Below are 24,447 nucleotides of genomic sequence, written 5' to 3'. Positions count from 1 at the left end.
TGAATAAGGAGGGGAGCCAAGCGGACATGCCCTTTCTCTGTTTGTGTATATGCGTCACAATCTGGCAGAACCAACAGTGAGCTTGTAATACGAGACGTGAATGAGAGGAAGATTTAATGCAGTGTTGTAATGGGTTAAGTGCGTTTTTCTGCACCTACACCGCTTTAAAAGCTTCAAAGGAATCTATTGTCAGTGGCATCCCATAATTCTCAATTCTGCATGTTCATGTTTATAAATTGTGGATGAATCATGAGGTTAAGTGCGGGTCGGGATGTACGTGAAAGAAAATTTGACACAGAGATATTTGACAAAGCAAGGCATGTTGTGGTCAGATGTCCTGTAATGTTAACAGCTAAAACCAAACATCTTAATAATATTAGTAGTTACACAATATAACAGAAATGAACTGAGTAAATGGTGAGAAGACTAAACTTTGTTCTGTAGTATATGGGTACCAAAATACCCATTTGAAGCTCCAAAAAGCACATAAAGGCAGCATAAACGTAATCCGTATGACTTCAGTGGTTTAATGCATGGTTTCAGAAGCGACATGATAGGTGTGGGCAGGGCTGGACTGGGAAGAGAAATCGGCCCGGGATTTAACATGGCAACTGGCCCATGTCAGCAGAGTTTTGTGGTTTGTTCTGCATCACGCGGCAGCTCATTTTAGCTATGGCGGCCCATCTGGCCTGTTTCGTGGCCAACCCACCGGCACACTCGGTTCTCCCGATGGCCAGTCTGCCCCTGATTGGTCCAAAAGTGCTTTTGCCCACCGTGAAAATGCCCGGTATGCCAGATTACCAGTCCAGCCATGGGTGAGAAACAGATCAATATTTAAGTCATTTTTTCCTTTACATTCTCCTCCCTGCCCAGTAGGTGGCGATACACACAAAGAACGTGAAAGTGGAGATTCATGGTAAAAAAAGGTCTCACCCACAGCTATCATATCATTTCTGAAGACATGGATTAAACCACGAGTTATATGGATTACTTTTATGCTGCCTTTATGTGCTTTATAGGAGCTTCAAAGTTCTGGCCAAAGTTCACTTGCATTGTATGGACCTACAGAGCTGAGATATTTTTCTAAAAATCTTTTTTGTGTTTAGCAGAAGAAAGAAAGTCAAACACATCTGGGATGGCATGAGGGTGAGTAAATGATGAGAGCATTTTCATTTTTGGGTGAACCGTCACTGTAACCCCTAATTGTTAAGAAACAAAGTTCTCAAACACATTTTTCCAGGTGAAATTTTATTTATTTATTTTACAATCATAATACATTTTTGAGTCAAGAATAACAAAATATCTCAGGGTTACACCAAATGACCAAAACAAAATGGACCTTTTCATAAAAATGTCATATTTTACAATATGGGCAAAAAAAAAAAAAAAAAAAACATGTAACTGGCGAAGATTTTCTGTGGAGTGTTTTGTTTTCAAACAAAAATCATATTTTTAAATAAATAGTTTTAAAGCATTTTTTAAAGAAATTAATAATAAAAAGATTATTCTGCACTACTCACTTTGTTTTTTTTGAAGAATTTTAGCTTTTAATTAGACTTTTTAATTTTTTCATTTTACCGTCCGGACAGTTACACCACTTAGATTTTTTACTGTAATCCCCAGAAGAAAAAGTTATATAAATATGACTGAACTCAATAATTGAAAACATGTTCTTCATAGAAGAGGTGCAATTTAAGTAATTGCATTTGTAATATTTAGTATGTTTTAGTAATTTAGTAGATCTGGACAAAAAAAAAAAAGTGCATTATGACAAACGTATTTGTCAATAACTAATATATATATATATATATATATATATATATATATATATATATATATATATATATATATATATATATATATATATATATATATATATATATATGAGGACACTTTTGGACACTTAAATGTCTAAATGACATTCCTTTAATAAGATATCAAAGCAAATAGTATCTACAAATAAATGTTGCTAGACCTTTTCTCTGAACTAACTTTACTTTTAACCAATACATTTTTAGTAGATGTATGAAGTCAGTTTTCCTCAAGTTCACACAGGTGTTCTAGCAGAGTAACCACAGGTGGAGTTCAGCACATTTTTCGACACATTCCACTAATGTTTGACAACCAAAAAGAGACCAAATCCTTTTGCATTCATTTTTTTAAACATCTTATATTTTTTATCATTTAAAAACTATATTTCAACTTTATTTCTACATTTAACCCACACATTATTCACTGTACTGTATATATAGTAATGCATTGTATATAATAAGTTATAGGAACACAAACGGGAAGAAAAAAAAAACACATATACGTGTAGTCCCACACAGACCAACTTTTGAGAAAAGCTTAGAATTTTTGACCAATCTTTGACTTCCAAACTTTTGCTCTCTCAAATCCATTAGTGGCTGATCTGTAATCTCCGATGGCTTGATTAATCTCTTCCTGTGTGTTCATGACAAAGGGCCCTGAAATGAATAAATAAAACCCCTAGTTTTAGAAAAGTCAGAGAAATGCATTGACATACATATCCATAAACAGTTATGTTTTTAATTGTCATATTGTCATATGGTAATATTACTAATAAAATACATAACATACCGTACTGAACCACAGGCTCTTTTATGGGTTCACCAGCAATTAACACAAAGTGAGATTCCTCAACTGCCTAAAAATAATAATAAAAAGTCAATAAAAAGACAATTCACTTAAAGCAGAACAGCGTCATATAGGAACAGATGGGGAAAAAACCTTGTTTTCCACTCTAATGTATTCACCATCTTCAAAAACCACTGTGTGGTGTGGCTCAATTGTCCGAGGATCATCATCTGGGCCTGAAGGAAAACCAAATAAATAGTGCTGTCAGTCAATTAAATTTTGTAATCACGATTAATCGCATAAATTTAGCCGCATTGGGCATCTGTGGCTCAGTTGGTAGAGCTGGTCGGCCACTAATCGCAGGGTTGGTGATTCGAATCCCGGCCCACACGACTCCACATGCCGAAGTGTCCTTGGGCAAGACACTGAACCCCAAGTTGCTCCCAATGGCAGGATAACACCTTCCTGCCATTGGTGTATGAATGTGTGTGTAAATGGGTGAATGAGTCACAGTGTAAATCGCTTTGAATACCGTTAAGGTTAAAAAGGCGCTATATAAGTGCAGACCATTTACCATAATTTTTGTAATTAATCGCGATTATTCGCAGTGCTGAAATCTGACACTACATTTACTAATTTTCTTGTCAAAATGTATTTCCATTTGAGGAAGAAAACAAAACAATATGTAGCAATTAGGGCTGTCGATTTAACACGTTAATTCAGTGCAATTCATTTTATTAAAAATAACGTGTTAAAAAAATTACGCAATTAATCGCAATGCCCCCGGACTGTAATAAGGAAGATTCCTGAGAAATGCAAGCTTGTAGTACCACCTGATTACTCCAGAGGGCAGTAATGGAAATTTCAGCTGTGTGGCAACGCGCAGATTATACAGTGAACAAAACAACCAGACAGCACAAAACAAACATTCGTTACGTTCTTGCGTTCAAAACACTCAAAGGAGCGCAAATCCGAACTAAGGGATCACAAGATGTGTTCTATGTATTAAACTATATTTAACTTGACACAGTGACCTAAAAAATGTATGTTTATGATGCAACGCACCCGAGACGCTACACAAGCATGTCTGACGCTTGTTGAAATTGAACAAGCCCTCATAATAAATCTCAAACTGATTGACAAATTCACTTGTGTAATGGATTGCTGTGACCTGTGTACCAATGATTGACTTATGATCAATAATATGGTAGTAAACAATACAGTGTATTCTAAAGCTGTTTTTTTGTATTGTCTTATCAATGATGAACTCTTCCGCTACAGGAATGTAATGCATTTTAATTATCTGACTAATATATATATATATATATATATATACACACATACATACATACACACACTGTATATATAATTTTTTCATATTTAAAGATAACTATGTATAATTATTTAATCATTATATATTGAATTATTGTTATATAAGGGGCTTTCTCAGCAAATATTTGTATTTTCGAATAAATGCAATTAATCGCGATTAATTAATCGGGACATCATGTAATTAATTCAATAACATTTTTTAGTGATTGGCAGCCCTAGTAGTAATATAATGCTTTATTAACATTTTCTAAACAAAGCCTTCCACAATATAAACAGAAATGCACTAAAATATGACAAATTCAAGTAACATTAAAAGTTTGACAAATTGAAAGAACTAGTCCCCACATAATTTGCATAATCATTGCAATGAGCATTAAATCTCAAACTCTCATCCTCCACAGTATTAATCTGCCTGTGGACTGTGGCTATCCACTTTGTTACAGCAATCATGAAGCTGCGTTCATGATTCGCATCAGGCCAGCAACACCAGCGTCGAGCACTGCTTCGATCTCACCATGCACCTTACATAGATGAAAAATACTTGATTTCTCTCACAAGTCCCATCTGGGCTTACATCAAATAGCGCTAAAAGCTCCTTTCTCCATCATTTTATCACTGACAGAGAAGCGCTGTCAGAGATTATTTTATTTACTGAGATAACAACCTCCATGGCTCTATCATAGGAGAGAGCGTAATGGTCAACTTTAGCGTGTTAAGACAGATGTGCCCATTGAATGTCTATGGGACTGCCACGTATGCTTAGCTTATGGTCTCCTTGGTAGAAGGGCTCTGGCACTGTGGTGTGCACGTCAAAGTAATGACTCCGGGCACAACATTTCTCCCCTTTACACCAGTGTTTATTCTGTATTAATGATAAATGCATTAATCTCGATTAAGGAAAATTAACACATAACACGTAGCAAGACCATCAACTTCAGAGTCTTAGTCAAGATCGTGGAGTTTGTTTTATGCCTGCCTGGGACACCTTCATCTGTGGAGCGTATGTTCTCATTAATGAACGCAGCATGGACACCGGATAAACCTCGACCCAGTGTAACTGTCATGAAGGGAATGCTTTTCGTACCTCTTAATTTTGGACTGCTCTGCATTTTACGATAAACTCTTGAAAGACAAACACACACTGAGAAAAATTGCTGCCAGTGAAAAGTACAAGGTGACAACAGTTACAGATGCGGATGCACCCTCTACTTCACATTGATCTGTGCCTAGGTAAGGATATGTCAATTTCATTTTTGCTGGGAACAGGCTGTCCCGTATCCACAAGCAGGAATCAGGTCACCCTACATAAACGTCATGATCCTATGCAAATTATGCTATACAAACAAGGCTATATTCCGTAAATGATGTCAAATGACATGATCTGGCAAGCCACTCAAGTTAGATGGAAGTTGATTGAGTACAAAGTGCCCCGTAAGCCAGAATAAATCAGGATATATATATATATATATATATATATATTTTTTTTTTTCTCATGTTTAACATGGTCCCAAATTTCATCACACCCTCTCAACAAATCGGTTTCTCAACACCTACTTTATGCAAACTGTGTTTTAGTGAACAATGAAGATTCGAGATTTGTTTAGACATGCTTTGAAGTCACAGGTGGAAGACTCATGGTTAATGAATGTTTGTATAATCTCCTATAACCTAGAAATCATCACATTTGAGGCAATAAATAAACACATCAAACATTGCTTTGGAAATCTAATTTCTTAAGAGTTGCCATTGGCACACGATCACAAGAATAGTCAGAATGTCTGTCAGATGTCCAAGAGAGAGAGAGAGAGAGAAAGTGAAAATAATCTTAAAGCACCTACTCAAAGGAGAGTAAGCTGCTGTGATACTGGAATCTCCACATGGAGGACAAAATTTGAACTCACCAGTGCATAAAGAACCTGCGATTGTGTAGATGAAAGCTGTCCAACCTGAAAAAGAATAAATGTAATTATAACAATGGAAAATAATTATATAATAATAGCATGTATGGTGAATTCAGTTATATTTAGCTATTTTTGACAATGAGATGACGGTCAAAATGTGTCCCTATTTCCCTGAATTTACCCATAATATTAATATACGGTATACAGTGGCAACCAAAATGTATGTATTTTTTTTTGTGTTTAGCAAAATAGTTTTGCGTTCCCTTGTAATAAATGAACCATGGTGTTACTATACAGTAGTAATTTAGTTGTAACCATTACTGACATTAATTGGATACAATAAACCTCTCTGAACGTAACAATTTTAGGTCGCTGTATCAAGTGATTCCTGAGATTCCTGCCTCCGGAAAACAAACTCCATGACCTTGGCCAAGACTCTGAAGTTGATGGTCTTGCTCTCCAGCTCACGAAAAACATCTGTGTATCTCTCGGACACGCCCATCTTGTTCATGTTCCACTCAGTGATGCGACGAGTGCCAATGTTTTTCGCACAAGCCCACTCATCATAGAGCGTGGTTTCAATCAAACTGAGAGTGGGGATTCTGGAGTAGAAGTGTTCGAGTCTGCTCTGTATGTCTTTCCACTCTGGGATGTCTCTCAGTAGAGCCCACTCAAGGTTTTCTGTGTTCTTCAAAGAGTGGCTCCAATTTTGGAGGTAATCCACCGATGCTGAATAAAAGTTTCTCACTGCACCAAAGAAATCATCCGCTCGCATGTCACCGGCTTCCACCAGGGCATCCAACTGCTTTATAATGTCAGAGGGTATGAATGATTCCTCCAGCCTGGCCTGGAAGGCCTTTCTCAGGCCATGAATTTGCAAAGCTATGGCCATGCACAACAGAGTGATAAGCAATATGTCCTTCACTTAAGTGAGACTGTGACTCCTTTTTTGAAATGTAAACTCTTTTTGAAGATCCTCATTAAATGTATTTGCACGCTTCCTTGACATTTTTTCCAGCCGCAATTTCATCTGTGAGCTCTTTCAAACTGACCATCTATTGATAGTGGATTGTGATCGGATAGTTTAATCCAACCATGTACTTCAAATAACACAGTGTGATTTTAATGGTTTTACCAGCAGTACCCTCGGCTACCGTTGATTATAATACTCACGTGACTGAGAAAGTCGCATATGCGATAGAGAAATTGTAGAACAGAGGATATACGGGACAAAACACAATTTTATCTGAATAAGGTGGGATACTAGAAAAAGTCCCTAAATACAGGACTGTCCCGGGAAAAAAACGGACGACTGGAGACCCTACTTCGGTCCGGAAAGATGATTGTGTTAATTTTTTAAACACATCATTTTTTTTATAATTGAGCGCACTGAATTAATGATTTAAATAGACAGCCCTACTACAAATACCATATTTCAACTGTGGTTACTGTGGTAACACTATGGTTAATGTTTTGTAAGGGAATGCAAATCTATTAGAAGGGAATGCATTTCCATTTTTTTGTTGTTACAAATGATATCAGCATAATAAGTTGATTTTGATTAAGAATTACATTTTAAATGCCAGACTATCAAAGTGGCCTCAGACTTTTGAACCCCACTGTGTATACATTTCAAATGCAAGTTAAAATGCACACTGCTATAAAACTATCCAGGATCAATACATTTCTAATAGGGATGCACGGATGTATCTATCTGCTGCCGATATTAATCGGCCAATTATTGACCAAATTAAAACCATTGGTTTTAAGCATGAAAATGCCGATATGAAAAAACGATGGTTTATTTATAATTAATTAGTAACACACTTTTAAAACTGTAAATTTGAAAATGCACAATTCAGAAATATGAATAGCCACAATATGTAGAAGGGTTGGCACTCCTAAGAACATGTAATATCAAATTTTTATTCTTTCTTGTTCTCACATTATATTGATAAAAGCCATAAACGGACGTGACAGTTGTGAAAGCAGAACTTACCTACCGTACAGGATAAATAAACTTTGACTTCTGAGATATCCGTATGAAGTCCATTAATGCTGCATGATTAATTGAATTACAATTGCAACATGGCCTTGCACGATTATTAAACCTTTTCTCCCAATTTGAAATGCCCATTTCCCACTGCTTACTAGGTCCTCGTGGTGCCGCGGTTACTCACCTCAATCTGGGTGGCGGAGGACAGGTCTCAGTTGCCTCCACTTCTGAGATAGTCAATTTGTGCATCTTATCACGTGACTCGTTGTGCATGACACTGCGTAGACTCGCAGCACGTGTAGACTCGCAGCACGTGTAGACTCGCAGCACGTGTAGGCTACCCCATGTGACTCTACCCTCCCTAGCAACTGGGCCAATTTGGTTGCTTTGGAGACCTGGCTGGAGTCACTCAGCACACCCTGGATTCAAACTCAAGACACCAGTGGTGACAGTCAGCGTCAGTACTTGCTGAGATACCCAGGTCCCCTTTTTTATGCATCCCTAATTCAGCAATAGGACCAAATAAAGAGCTATTTGAATTCGATGAAGTCCTTCTGCTGCTTCTTCCACATCTAATGATAACTAATCAATTCCTCTCATCTGACCTTCTCTTAACTTGATATGACCATGCTGATATGAGCCCATCCTGACGTCACCTGATGGTATTTCTGGTCCCACTTCATATTAGGTGTCTTTAAACTAATATGCACTTAAGCATTTGATACAATGCACTTATTATGTACAAATGTGTTGTTGTATTATACTTACAATTGAAGTACCTGCATTTAATTACATTAACAGATACACTGTTAACCAAACGCTAAACCCATGTTGTTACACAATAAATACATTGCATTGTATGTATTTTAATGTTATTACATAGTAGTTAAAGACACCTAATATAAAGTATGACCATATTTCTTTCCAGACGAGACTACATGTGACACACACGACCATGAATTACATTTCTTACTCAACACCTCTAACTGTTTTTGTAGTGTCCCTGCATGGTGCTTTGTGGTCAGTTTGAGTCATACAACAAGCACTAAAGCACATTGTATTATTTCACTGTCTAATGCAGAATGGTTTATTTGGTTCATATGTGAAATCTTCCCTTTGTAACACTTTGTGACTCTTGAAGTGACTAAAAGGATGAAGTATGACATATTTTACCATTTGAGTAAAAATTACACAATACTGTCTTTTCCCCAAAATTTGTAAGAGTGAGGTATGATGTTTCAGTGAAGTACTTTTGTAAAGACTTTTCTAAGCACTTCGGGGAAACCCAGTTTCATTTATTGTTAAAATGTGCTTGTTGTAACTAAGGAGAACGCCATTTGTTTTTTATTTAAAGACAAAATTGTAAGAAAGCCATTTAATTTCACTCTGCCTGTAAGTAACTTATGATTTCACAGCAAACTCACTCTCCCGAACACTCACAAATGGAAAAAAACAAACAAAAAAAACAATATGGACGTAAACATCTTTTAGTAATGTCTTACCTTTGGGTACAGGCTGCATGTGTTTTGCACCTTTCTTCAGTTTAAAGTCCAGGTACATGGTTGGAGTTCTTGTGTAAATCTTTGACTGAAAAATGAAAAGCATGTCAATGCCGAAAACATCATATTTTATCTTGAAAAATCTTACGGTTCACACCAGATGACTACTGTGAAACCAAACGTTAATGTTCTCCACTCAACATGTCACAGGTTTGCCATCTTTCTTTATTACTACAAGACAAAACAACAAGAGAAATTGTTCAATATTGTTTAAATTATAGTCTAGAACAGATGTAAAAACATTGTGTGTGAGTTCCAGCAAATATCTGGTTCCAGTAAGACCAAATATTTGGCTGACCCACATTTAACTTAAGCAATGCATTCACCCGTCTGCCCTTGAGAAACCTCCACAACCACATTTTACATTTAAAACTTTTTAAAAAACTACTTCCACTCAAGCCTGCTCCAAATATCTTGCTGTTGTCTCAGAAAGGGGAAAGAGGATGCCCTCGCAGCTGCAATTAGTGTGCTGGACTCTAGTATCAGATAGTAAAATGGACATTCCGGTTGGCTGGAACATTTCAAAAGCAGTTGGCCGCTCAGATCAAACGTTAAAGAAATAGTTCACCCAACAATGAAAATGTCTTTAATCATTTCCATGTTGTTCAAAGCCATAATGCTATCTTTCTATGTGGAACACAAAAGGAGGAATTTTAAAGGATGTCCCATTCGCTATGCAATACACTGGCAGTTAATAGTAGCAGAGTTTCACATTTTAAAGCACATTTTTAAAATTCGAATCATTGCGTGTTTCCATCCACTACGTCATGCGCGTTATCTTGAAGGAACCCGCCTTGTTATGATGGAGAAGCTGAATGGCCTCCTTTCTTCAGGGAGAGTTGTTTTTGCATATTGGAGCAATTGTACATTGGTTTATTAAATTCTGCCAGGAGACCAGACTGATCTCACAGTGAAATCGGTAGTGGGTAGAATTTTCTTTGGTAAAATTGGTCAGTGCGGTCCGTAATTCGAAACAATGCCCCCAGTCAGGGCCGCATTAAGGTGGTCCTGGGCCCCGGGCTTATCGTTTCGCTGGGCCCCTGTCAGTCGTCAGAGCGGCGGTGAGGGGTAGAGTGGAATGTTTTCACTCCATGTGCATGCGCTACACGTACGAGTTTAGCCATTGCGCACACTCTGTGTTTACATCAGCATCTCCTGCAGAATGCATTTACATATGCGCCCTCCCGAGAATGTCAACGGGAAAACACTGCGACTGGGCACCCCCTGGCAGTTCGGGGCCCCCCTGCTGCCACGGGCCTGGGGCTTAAGCCCAGGTAAGCCCATGTATTAATGCGGTCCTGCCCCCAGTGGAGAAAAAGATAAGTGTTGTTGGGTGTATGGGCACGTGTGAGCTAAATTTTCAGAATAAATTGTCCACAGAGGGGTGCCAAAACCAAGTTGTTAAGTGTGTTGTTTTCAGCTGAACAGGATGCAATACAGTGAAGAGGAATACCAAAACACCAAAGCTAAATCTAACCATTTGAGGAATCAAAATGTAATGATTACTTCCTTGTTTCAACTCAGGATCCGAACACGGGTCTCACAGGCTGCTGACGCAACATACTTCAGGTCAGTCCACAATCGACCCGAACAACATACTAGATGGCAACCAGTCTGGCGTCATAAGCGGTCACTCAGCTAAGACTGCTGGCGAGAGCATTAACCAAATCGTTTGTCATTATTCTACTGGACCTTTCGGCAGCTTTCAAGACTGTCAACCACCAGATCTTCCTTTCAACACTTACAGCTATGGGCATCATAGGAAATGTGCTCCACTGGTTTGAGTCTTTCCTAAAATGTTTGGAAGGCAGCAATGTCTAAGTCACACCAACTAGCTACCGGGGTACCTCAGGGCACAGTGTTTTAACCCCTCATCTTCTCCATTTACATGACATCACTGGGATCTGGTATTCAGGCCTTTTCCTATCATTGCTACAGTATGCTGATAACGCCAATCTACATCTCATTCCAGCCTGATGATCCTGCAGATGCTGCATGGATCTCAGCCTGCCTGACAGACTTTTCGTATTTGATGAAAGAACACCACCTCCAACTCAACACAGTGAATTCGGAGTTTCTCGTTGCTGCTTCGCCAAGCAGTTCATCATAACTTAACCATTCAACTAGACTCAACAACAATTACACCATCCAAGACTGCCAAAAATCATGGTGCCATCTCACAGAGGCTCAAAATCACTTGGACTTTCATTTCAACTGTTCCTCCATTGGTGAAACGACCTGCCAAACCGCACTCAAGCAGCTGCTCTCTAGCCACCTTCAAGAAACATCTAAAAAGACACACCTCTCTCGCGAGCACTTGGCCCAATCCTACTAATGCAATAACTATCTTCTTTTAAAAAAATATACTTAATCACCTTCGTCTCTACATGCGTGCTTCTCTTGTGCAATTTGCAACTTTGTATTACATCACTTCTCTTATTATTGCCACTGTATGATTAAAAAGTTGCTTTGGATAAAAGTGAATACTTAAATTAATAAATGTAAATGTAAATGCAAGGGATGCTAAACATGCACGAGCCAATGCAAGAATGTAGAATGGGAGAAGCTGCTTGTCAGTGTGTTGGCATAATGTGGTTAATCCTAGGGAACTGGAACTCTCAGAAACAACATGACAATGTTGCAGAAATGCCAAAGAATGAGTGCATTATCTCATATAATGAGGGCTGAATTGGCTGCTATACCCAAACCCCACCCTCCTGTTTACCTGGTAGTGCCTGAACTCCAAGCTTTATGTCCAACTGTGGGTTAAACAGTTTCGAATTGAATGTTCGAAAGGGCCATGTTCGAAGAATTGTGTGGCAAGTTTCATTCCTGTGCACAAATGGTCAAAACACATCATTGTTTTGTGAAAACTATGAAAAATCGTATCCATCTGTGCCTAGTGCATAAACTTTTACACAAATTTTGAGAGTTTATGCGCATATCAAGCGAAACATTCAGGTTTCTTAAGGGCTAATTTTTAATTAACATAAAAACAGTTAGCTGAAAACCCAGCAAGTGACTCATATTAAAGCTTAAAAAGATCCAAAAGTGTCATAAAAGTAATCCATGCAACTCGTGCATTATTTCCCAAGTCTTCTGAAGATATACGATAGGTTTTGGTAAAATGGACCCAAAGTTATTTTACAGACCATGGCTCTCCTTTGCTCACTAATGAGTGCATCAAAACTTGCGTTGTTCACACGAGAACGAGCTTCTCTCATTTGAGTAAATGATGACATAATTTTCGGGTGAACTATTCCTTTAAGAAAATGCCTTTGGTGATTAAGATTATATCTTTGAGTCACTGCTTGCAGTGTATATTATGCCGCTTTAAATCATAAACAGGAAACAGGCAGACAGAAGCACATGTTTTCCAAAATTAAGAACACTGATGATAAACAGACAAAAGTGAAAGACAGAGGCGTACAGGCTATACCCCCCCCCCTCCCTCCCTCTCTCCCTCTCTCCCTCCCTCCCTCTCTCTCTCCCTCTCTCTCTCTCTCTCTCGTTTGGTTTTAATCATGAGGAACATGTTTTATATCACCTGACATGAAAAGAAGGGCTCTTGGCTGGGAAAATAAGCCATACTTTAGATTAGTGCTACAGTATATCAGATTCAATTTCCATGACCTTTCCAGTCATTTGTTATCAGTACTGGATGAGCCTTTTCAAGACCTTTTTGCTAATAAACCATTGAGAGTGGTTTGTGAACCAGTTCATTGATATATTAAAAAGAACCAACTCAAAGGAACGATTCGCTCACAAATCATCACTATGGGTTGCAAGCTTTGACACTCCATTTGACACAAAGAATAGTCACAAGATGCAAACATTTTATGTGTTAAAAAAATCGTTGTTTCAGCATTTACCAGATTAACTAGTTTACATCGTCTATAAAGTGAAATAATGAAATAAAGTTGTAAAATTGGATATAACTTCACACAGATAAGGTTAGCAAGCAATTTTATCACACTAAATCAGGTTAATAAGCATATTGTTTTCGTCTTGTGGCTATACTTTTGAAATGATGAGTATTTTAACATTTACTGATTGGCCCCCCATTCACTTCCATTGTAAATGCAAAGGACTGAACTGTATTGTCATGGCGCTAACCCTAACCTTACCCCAAACAAAATGCACTGGGACAGAAGACAAGACAAAGACAAAATTCCCGTCACCCGTGTCATATGTCATTGCCACCTAATGTAACTTTTCTAGATGCCACAAATGATCTTAACTTGTAAGGAACCCGGAATGTTCTTGTTAAGATTTATTTTGACCAGATCTGGAAATCCCAATCTAAGCATTCCCTGATATTTCCATGTTTTCTTTGACAGTGGGGACCTCTTAAATAACAGTCCACAAAACCGGTCTCAGATCAGTAGCTTACACTGAATACTAACCTTTACTCCAAGCGCTTCCCCCGAGATAACTGCCACAGTGACTCCATCTTTGCTTGGTTTGGGGATCTCTTTGCTCTTTAGCTCCTGGTACTGCGGCTCCACCATCTTATCTGTACCCTTCAAGTTCACCCAAAGCTGTAGGCCTTGAATGGGTTCATCTGACACAGGCATCTCAGCATGAATCACCCCACGCCCTGCGGTCATCCACTTACACAACAGAAAACAAACCATTACGTTCTGTTTATACTGCTAAGTGGGGAATAAACACTGATGTTATGTAACATGATTGAACACAATGTGCAAATCTCAATTTTTTTTCTATACTATTCAATTCTATTCTAAGTTAACATCGAGTAACTTACATTTTAAACACAAGTTCGCCAGTCATTTGGTTTATTTTTGCACCGTCAACGGAAACACTTCCAAAATAATGATAAACCGTTGCATGTTGGAGAGCAACACGCAGACTTACAGGATGTCTGGAACGCCATTAGCACATACAAGCAGAGTTATACAAACAGCGAAATGTTCTGGTGATAACGGTGAGTTTTCGTCATGTCGGAATTACCGTAATTTGAAGATTCTGACTTGTAAAATGCTTTTTCGTAGAATTTTCAATTACAAGTTGTAAACTCACGTAAAAGGAACAAATATGCCAGTCGCCTCGGCGTCTGAGACTCGATAAGAATCCGCGCATCTTATCACGTGGCGTGTTGAGTGTGTAACCGCGGAGACATAGCGCATGTGGAGGCCCACGGTATCCTCTTCGGCCTCCACGCACAACTTACCACGCACCCCATTGAGAGCGAGAACCACATTATAGTGATCACGAGGAGGTTACCCCATGTGACTCTACCCTCCCTAGCAACCGGGCCAATTTGGTTGCTTAGGAGACCTGGCTGGAGTCACTCAGCACGCCCTGGATTCAAACTCACAGCTCCAGTTGTGGTAGTCAGCCCAGGCCCTGTGTTTTTGTTTTTAAAGATTTAGCATTAACATATAAGTGAATTAATGTAGTGATAATTAATATATTTTGTTGTCATCAACAAAATGCACACAAGCAACTGTTTTGTTGTTATAAGTATTGCCATAGAAACTAACTATTTCTCAGTCCGAGGACGTCAAAATCTCCAAATTGTCATCTCTTACAGTAATTTTGACAGTACGTGAATGCAACTTAAATATCAGCACTCTGTGAAAACAAATTAGGCCATGTCCAACCTTATACGTTTTTGTTTGAAAACGCATTGATTTTGATGTTTATGTCTCTTATCTACACAAGAATGGTGCTTTCCTCCGACTCGTCCCTCTGTTTCTTTAAAAAAAAATCTAAAATCTGGGTTGCACAGAGGCGCTTACAATGGAAGTCGATGGGGTCAATCAGTAAACGTTAAAAAAAACTTGCTGTTTCGAAAGTATAGCCACAAGACATAAATAATATGGGTGTTTACATGATTTTTGTGAGATTAAATCACTTAATGTCCTTTTCTGTGGAAAGTTATATCCAAATTTACAACTTTGTTCCAATGACAACATAACATGTTATAAACTTCACATTTCTGCCTTTAAACCCTCCAAAACAAAATGCCCCATTTATTCCAATTTTTTTTTTGTAGAAAAGGAGGGACAAGTTGAAATCTTTCTTTTTGTGGTAATCAACATTATACCATAAATACTGTCAATTGAGCTTAACTTGCGTTGAACCCGGAATATTCTGTTAATGCTAGGTCTGTTCGTAGTAATCGCCAGTAAACAAACTGAAGTGCTTGGTTCGGGGGCACTGCTTAATGTCATTTTATGTAGATTTCAAGAGATCTATATTGGGTTTTATGTCAGTATTAAAATGAACCTCTCTCTCTCTCTCTCTCTCTCTCTCTCTCTCTCTTGTTTAGTGGAAATTTCCATTCCTACTGAGGTTTAGCAGCCTCTCTCAGGGAGCCATAGTGCAGTAGGTGGTATGAGTTATGGAGGGAAACACGGCAGACCTGTCAGCAGCTTTCTCCTCGTTCTTTTTCTTTCGTGCTCCTGGTTTTATCTGGGGAGTCCCTGAGTTTTTGATGGTAAGGAAGCAGTGGTGTTAGCTAAGGTTAAAGTATTAAGGGTTACAGACATATTAAAATCCCCTTAAAACATTCCCTTTCTGACCCGTTAGAAAGTGAGACAGCTTTACTACTGAGAAAACACAGGAAATGCCCAAGGGTGCACAAGCTCTTAGTACGTTTGGTGTGTGTGTGTGTGTGTGTGTGTGTGTGTGTGTGTGTGTATGTGTGTGCGCGCATGTAAGCATGTGTGCACTTCATATTAAATTTAAATACATTGTATTATAATATAAAGTTATTAAAGCTCTGTTATGAATACATTTTTGACAGCCTACACAAACATTCCACATGGAGGCTTTCACACAACGTTTGCATTGACTTTGCATGCACATTGATAGATGTATATAACTTAAGTTTCATCATCCTGACAGACATTAAGCAGGTCTCATTGTTGTTCTACCTGTAGGTCACCAGGTTCCAACTTCCCGCTGTGACCACTGGAATCCTCATGGGCCGACGATCCACTCAACAAATACGTAACCTGTGCAAGAACCGAAACACATTTGAATTACTGCACCAAACATAGCATGGTAGCGCTTTTAAATATAGGGAAGAGATGTTAAATATTGCTATTACGAGGGCTTGATAAAGATTTTCAGTTTGATTTAATTCCGGTTCACAAGCTCTTGATTCGATTTGCGAATATTTTTATTTCAGATATAATGTCCATTTTGCTTAATTAATGGTTTAAATTATTACAGGGAACATATACATCATATATATATATATATATATATATATATATATATATATATATGAATATACTGTATATTAATGAAAACAATTATAAAAAAAAAATAATAATAATAATTATTAAATAAATATATATAGTCGATATTTTTTTATCGAATTATTACATAATGTGCAAATTAATGAATTGCATATATCAATATTTACAAAGTCCCAAAATAAGCAATTACATATTAAATAATTATAAATATATAATAAATATTATATTTAGAATTCTGCTGTTTTTGTAAAATGACCTCTACATTGTATAAATGACCGTCATCCCAGGCAACCGATTTCCTGCATAGCCGTTAGTTTCATGTCGCTCATATCACTCCACGATCTCTTTCTTTTCATGTCCATTTTTTATTATATAAAAAGCTGTGCGATAAGCAGGATAACATACAGTCAGCCAATCATTATCGCAAAATAAATTAATAAAAAAAATCCCTTCAAGGTGATACAAGGCCTTCTCTTTGCATCGAGGTCCTGATCAGTCTGGGTTTATTTTGTGATAATGACTTGGGGGATTAATATTCTTTGGGGGAATATTCATGCAAAAGACAGTAAGCATGGAAAAGTCATTACTCATTCAATTTATTTAGAGGAAAATGTATCTAAAATTGTGAAAGGTGAAACATATGTCAAGGGCTGTGTTTGCAGAGTAGACAACGTTTATGTTCGAGGGATTTAAAAAAAAAACAAACCTGATGGGGAATAAAATTAAATGCAAAAGCAGATATATCTAAAGCTCTGTGAGAAATGAAATTGTTATGTTTTAGATACATCTTCAGAACAGCCTGAAATGTTTAATGCAATATTAATATTCATAAACATATAATCAGAAACATGCTTCTTGTAGAGCCAGGGTAGGGTATGGTGCTAATGTGTCATCAATAAAAATGTGCATAAATTAAATATGCTACTAATTAACCAAATCCACCTACAGCCTCTTACCAGCTGTCCACTCAAAAAGGCAAAAATGAATCTGCATGGCCTGTGGTCCGACATACATAACGGATTACACGTCATCTCCCACACAGACAGCGCTGCTTTCAACAGGATACAGGAGGCGGGGGTAAGAGATCAACATCTGACCCTTCTGAGGCTCGCTTGATGTGCAGCCACAGGCAGCACTGTGATCTCAAACCACAGCTGTGATCTGACGGTCATGTGACCGCTTGCAAGAAAAAACACCTGCATGTCTCAGGCAACATGGAGGTCCAGTAATAAAAAGGGGAATAAAAAATCCTGTGCAAAGATGGCCTTAGAGTTTAAAGTCAATCATGCAAGATAAACTAAAAGCTATGAGGGTTTGACATGGCCGGGGGCTAGGGGGGCATTTGCATAGTTGTTATGTGACAAAAATGCTTCAATGGCAACCTTTTATTAATCTATCAATTATTGCTTGCTTGTGTTATACAGCTTTCTGGATACTGTAGCAGAAGCATAAATGGCTCCAGAGCAGCGCTACTCAACACATGGGCCCCCGAGTGATCTTTTGCATCCTGTATTATATTATAATTAGAAATATATATATCAGCAAGCTATCAAATCTGTATGAATTGCGTGGTGTCTATATTGCTAGTTTTCTACATTGCTGAATCACATTAGAGAGGGAATTCAACTGCAAAAGGATGTTACAGTCGGTTGGTCTGCGTGCATGTTCATGCATAGTACATGTCTGTCAATCAAATCTACACACTCACAATCTCACTTGAGAGTTACACAACACAGCACAGATCTGTCCACACTCTTGAATAGCTCATCAGATTTATGTGCTTGTCATGACAACAATATTTACAGAGTTTTCCCTGCAGTGACGGCGTTGAGGCGCCTTCAAGCAAATGCTTTTAAGTGAATTTCTCACCCTCATGCCATCCCAGATGTCTATGACTTTATTTCTTCTGCTGAACACAAATGAAGATATTAAGAAGAATATCTCAGCTCTGTAGGTCCTTACAATGCAAGTGAATGGTGGCCAGAACTTTGAAGCTCCAAAAAGCACATAAATGCAGCATAAAAGTAATCCATATGACTCAAATGGGTGATGAAGATGAGTAAATCGCGGTTCGATTCCTGGCGCCCACACGACTCCACATGCCCAAGTGTCCTTGGGCAAGACACTGAACCCCAAGTTGCTCCCAATGGCAGGCTAGCGCCTTGCATGGCAGCTCTGCCATCATTGGTGTATATGAATGGGTCACAGAGTAAAGCGTTTTGAAAACCACTAAGGTTAAAAAAGCACAATATAAGTGCAGACCATTTACGATGAGAGATAAAATAACTAACAATAAATAACATTCCATCATTCCTACTATAACAATGTATACTTATCATTTTATATATATATATATATATATATATATATATATATATATATCGTAAAAAGAGTGCAGCCCTCGAGGGTACAGGGATCCAGCTTTGTGGCCCCTGACATTTCCGAAGTTGAGTAACCCTCTCTAGATTGCGGTCTAAATTAAGTCAGTTACCAGAACATCTCTGAACCATCTTCCACAACCGATTAACAGTAAAAAGAGTTATACTTATGAGGAAACAAAATGCATTATGAATCATTTTATATAGAAAATAAGATGAGACAACTATATGTCCAGATGGCAATTGATACACAAAAACAAGCCTTACAAAAATCCAGATAATTTCTATAATCACAGATTCATTTTCCATAGTAAGAGTATTTAAACCAGACATGGTGCCAAAAAGACAAAAACAAACATTTCCTCTGAATCTCAGAGGCTATGCAATTTGGTCAGCTCATCTTTTGGGAAATCTCCATCACTACTTCTGGGCAGACTATTCATCTGGAAGGAAACTTTAATGATCATGCATCCTCCCTATTTTAACTATCTAGACTCTGCCAGAAATGGAACAGGAGTGGTTTACTGGCCACTAAAAATAATCTCTAAAGTTTTGTTAATGGAATATTCCGGGTTCAATACAAGCTAAACTCAATCAACAGCATTTGTAGCATAATGTGCATTACCAGAATAAATTCTCTCAACCCTCATTTTCTTTAAAAAACATAACTTTGTGTTAGAGGGACCACGTTCACATGTGCCTAAGAAAGCGTGTTTTTGCTGGGTTCATTCTAAAACAGCATGTAAACGAGAACATTGTTTTCCTAACTCCGTTTAAGGGGTTAAGAGAAAGCGGTTTAACACTCCTAGGTTTCTCTCAAGGAAGGCTGCTAATGTGTAAACACATACGCGCCTTTCTTGACCAAAACAGGTTTTTGAAGAGTGCGCATTTGCCTGGAACAGATCAAATAACAAACGTCATAGGATGGAGCCTAAAAACAAGTCAATAAAACATGTTTGCGAGTACAGTGGGAAAAGCACATACACTATAAACTATACCCATTTATATACACCAATGTAAAATATCAACAGTCCCTCACATTCAGTATATGCACGTGCACGTTGGGGGAATCCCGGAGTTTTGCATAAAGGGAAACACCCACTATTGCAGCGTAATTCTGCTGCAGGTTGCGATAGAAATGTAAGGAGACAAACACAGTGAAGCAACAGAGAATAAAATAGTGAATTCTGAAGAAAACCATGTTTGCTATTTACACTAATGTTCTTGCATAATTACCTTGCGTCGCAGGGTAATTACATTGCTCTGGAGAAAGCTGCTTACTGAGCAGTATGTATACGGGAGTATAGAGTACACATCTTATACAGTGCATGTAAATATGAACGCTGCTTTCTAACAATAACCCGCTTTCTGGTCCATGTAAACGTAGTCAGTGAGACACTTACAATGGAAGTGAATGAGGCCAATCAGTAAACGCTAAAATACTCACTGTTTCTAAAGTATAGCCACAAGATGTAAATAAAATATGTGTTAACTTGACTTTAGAGTGATCAAATTGCATACTAACCTTGCAAAATTACATCCAATTTTACAACTTCATTGTCATGAGGTCCATAAATACTATGATTTAAACCACTTCATGGCAAGTGTTAACGCTTTAAGCTCGGACGTGCCTGCTGCCGAAAAATAATTATCAATATGAAAATATCAACAGTCTTGACCAACACAAAATATGTCTCGTTTTAAAGCTTAGAAGCTCTACATTATAATGCACAAACTATATATAAAATTAAGTGCAGAAGATTGTATGTTCCTTTTGTTTTATAAGTTCACTCCCCTTTCAGAATGTATACAAATATAAGAGATAAAAGATCAAATGTTTTATGTAGTTCTGCCCTTCAGAAGCTACATAACACAACATTTAATCAATGTACACAAATCATCCTCTTTAAAAGTTTGCATCCCTTTGGTTCTTGTGTTGCCTTCTTGAGGATCAAGGAATGTTTGCACCTTTTGTAATAGTTTGGTATGAGTTGCTCAGTTGTCCGAAGCGTGAAAAGCTGGATCTCAACATCTCAATTAAGAAGATTTTTCTTAAGAAAAGTGGTCAGCTTCACTACTCATGACAAAGCAGCGACTCATGAACAATTATTACACAGTCATTGATCATTGAGAAAGCAACACACCGTATTAAGATCAAGGGAATGTACACTTTTCAACAGGACTGCTTGTGTAAATTCAGTTATTATTTTTTCTTGTGAAATATATATGAGTATCTGTTATGTAAAATACTTCAGTGCAGTACTACATAAACAAAATGCTATTTTATCACACTTTTTTTTTCTTTTTTTTTTTACAATAATGCCCCCGTTTTGAGACTTAAAAAAATCTGGTCACTATATGTATGTATATATATATATATATATATATATATGTAAAATCATTGTTGTTGTATTTTTGTTTATTTAGAGGCTCAAGCCAAGAAATTTGTGTATGCCACTGAAACAGGAAACCATAAAAGGAGCTTAAAAGGTTTACAGAAGAATTAATTCAAGTGCTTTTATACAAATTATAAGCTTCATTTTTCTGCCTTTAAATCCTTCAAAAATTGGCCACATTCACTTCCAATGAGTGTCTCATTGAAACCATGATTTCATTATTTCATTTTATTTTTTTAAGAAATATATTGAGCCAAAGTCATTGTTTTTTTTTTTTGTTTGTTTTTTTTTTCACAAAAGCTGGCAATTTATCTTAACTTGTACTGAACCTGGAATATTATTTTAATCAAATTATTTTAACTTTGGGATCCGTGTGCTCTGATGTTTTGATAAAATTATAAGAACCGGCGCCCACTAGTGGAAATAAATCCCACGGAGCCTTCATCGAGGTGAGATGCCTTCATACGTGTTATCTGGCTCCACATAATAATTGAAGTGTTTTGAGTTGACTCCTCACCATTTACTTGAAATTAAATGGCTATTGAGGTTTATCAGTGGTATCATTTATTAGGAAGTTTTCATCCGCTGCTGAAGTGCCAAATAGAATCAATCAGAACGGCATTGTCATGTGACACCTGTTATTTTTCTCAGCGCTGTTGCGGGCGGCCCAATCACAGTGGTTTGCGAATACAGGATAACGCGTTTCACTTAATCGCTTTATAGCGATGGCTCAGAATAGGGTCCATTTGTAAATAATCTACTAATCCATGCACATCTGTACGATTTTATATTTTAGAGTACAAATGTTTTAAGCGAGACAAAAACGTGCGGCTCGGCTTGTGACAGCGGAAATGACCGTATCGTTACTTTCACTTCAAAACATTGGAGGCGAAGCTTTGTTAGTCCTAGTTAAGTCGGAAATTACACGGCATATGACACCACAGTTTTTTTAATATACTGGGCATAAAATGTCGTATCAGATTCTACGCTCGTATTTAACAAACAAGTTCAGCGTTTACCGTCTCAAATCCACGGTGAGGGTGATCAGGAAAGCCCGCAGGTTTGCCGACACGGAATTCATCAAGCATCAAGAAAGGATCGAGATTCTTCAACTGAAATAAAACAACATGTCGTGTTATGCGCATCATGTATAAGGACATGTGAAAATTATAATGTCAGCAATGGAAATGTACCTCTCTCCCTCCAATACTCCTGCGAACTCGAGCTCCGACACCTTCAGACTGTTCTACACTTAAAACGAGTTTACTTACTTTCCTGATCATCTTAAGCACCTTATCGATATCTCCTTATGATGACAATGTTTTTAAAGTTCTCTTTACGAAGACTGCACAAATGCACGAGAGTCAAACGCAAACCAAGATGCACGTGTATTTAGAAAACAACTCTACAGTGCAATATTATTATTCGCTCGTGCAGTATAGTTAAGTTCACCTGTGACAGGTGTGTGTTGTCACAGGTGATGTTTTGGGTTTGTCATGACTTCCTGCACCGATCACAGTCACTCAACATAGAGCATGCAGTGCCAGTCACAATGACTGTGCAATATTTTCAGCCACTTTACACGTGACAAAAAAAAGACAAATCGTAATTGATGTACAGTGCTGTGAAAAGTATTTGCCACAATCCTGATTTCTTCAGTTTTTGTGTATGTGTCATACTGAATTTGTTTTTTCAAAAATTCTAACAAAATCAAACATAAAATAAAGGCAATCTTAGTAAACACAAAATTCTGTTTTGAAATTATAATGTTATTTATTGAAGCAAAAAAGATTCCAAATGCCAACTGGGCTTGTGTGAAAAAGTATTTGCTCCCTTAGTTACTAAATCTCCAAATCTATGAAACTGCATTTATAATGGGGTTCCGTTGGACTAGACAAACCCAGGCCTGATTACTGCCAGCCCTGTTCAATCAAATCAACACCTAAATAGAACTTTTTCAGCAGCATGAAGTTGACTAAAAGGTCTCACCCAGTAACATTCTATGGCAAGGCCGAAAGAAATTCCAGAAATGGTGATGGTGATGATGATGATGATGATGATGATGATGATGATGATACTGATGGTGATGGTGATGATGATGATGATGGTGATGATGATACTGATGGTGATGGTGATGATGATGATGATGGTGATGATGAGGAAAAAGGTGATTGAAATACATCTGGTAAGGGTTACAAAGATATTTCAAAGGCTCTGGGACTCCAAAGAACCACAGTAAGAGCCATTATCTACAAATGAGAAAACTTGGCACAGTAGTGAACCTTCCCAAAAGTGGCCGACCTTCCAAAATACCTCCAAGAGTACAGCGATGACTCATCTTGGAAGTCACAAAAAATCCAAGGACAACATCCAAGAAACAGCAGGCCTCTCTCACATCAATAAATGTCACTATTCATGACTACTATCAGAAAGTCACCGGGCAAAAATGCCATCCATGGAAGAGTGGCGAGGCAAAAAACACTGCTGACCCAGAAGAACATTAAGGCTCGTCTGAATTTTGCCAAAACGCACCTTGAGGATCATCAAACCTTTTGGGAGAATGTTCTGTGGACTGATGAGTCGAAAGTGGAACTGTTCTGAAGACAGGGGTCCCGTTACATCTGGTGTAAATCAAACACAGATTTCCACAAAAAGAACATCATACCTAAAGCATGGCGGTGGTAGTGTGATGGTGTGGGGATGCTTTGCTGCTTCAGGGCGACTTGCCATAATTGAGGGAAACATGAATTCTGCTCTCTACCAGAAAACCCTAAAGGAGAACATCCAGTCATCAGTCCATGAGTTGAAGCTCAAGCACAACTGGATTATGCAGCAAAACAATAATCCAAAGCATAGAAGTAAGTCAACCTCTAAATGGGTCAAAAGGAGCTAAATTAAAGTTTTGGAGTGGCCTAGTCAAAGTCCTGACTTGAACCCGACTGAGATGCTGTGGCAGGACCTTAAATGGCAGTTCATGCTTGAAAAACCTCCAATGTTAATTTTTTGGTGAACTATCCCGGACTTTCCCAGACCTTCAGCTTCATCATACCAC

General features: G+C 37.9%; 1 protein-coding gene across 1 annotated transcript; it reads right to left on the bottom strand.

The window, feature by feature from the left end:
- Positions 1-1,865: 1,865 nt before the first annotated feature.
- pir (pirin) lies at positions 1,866-22,911 on the bottom strand. The gene is made up of 9 exons (XM_052101831.1): positions 22,589-22,911; positions 22,415-22,507; positions 16,292-16,372; positions 13,793-13,999; positions 9,330-9,414; positions 5,832-5,876; positions 2,752-2,834; positions 2,602-2,668; positions 1,866-2,468 (listed from the first exon to the last, which is right to left on the bottom strand). The coding sequence occupies exons 1-9, from the start codon at positions 22,676-22,678 to the stop codon at positions 2,350-2,352; spliced, it is 870 nt and encodes a 289-aa protein (XP_051957791.1). The 5' UTR covers positions 22,679-22,911; the 3' UTR covers positions 1,866-2,349.
- Between the last annotated feature and the right edge of the window lie 1,536 nt (positions 22,912-24,447).

The sequence above is a fragment of the Xyrauchen texanus genome, chromosome 32 (assembly GCF_025860055.1).
Source record: "Xyrauchen texanus isolate HMW12.3.18 chromosome 32, RBS_HiC_50CHRs, whole genome shotgun sequence".
In the NCBI taxonomy this organism is placed as follows: domain Eukaryota; kingdom Metazoa; phylum Chordata; class Actinopteri; order Cypriniformes; family Catostomidae; genus Xyrauchen; species Xyrauchen texanus.
The sequence above is the reverse complement of the archived record's forward strand: the minus strand, read 5'-3'. Positions and strand labels throughout refer to the sequence as shown.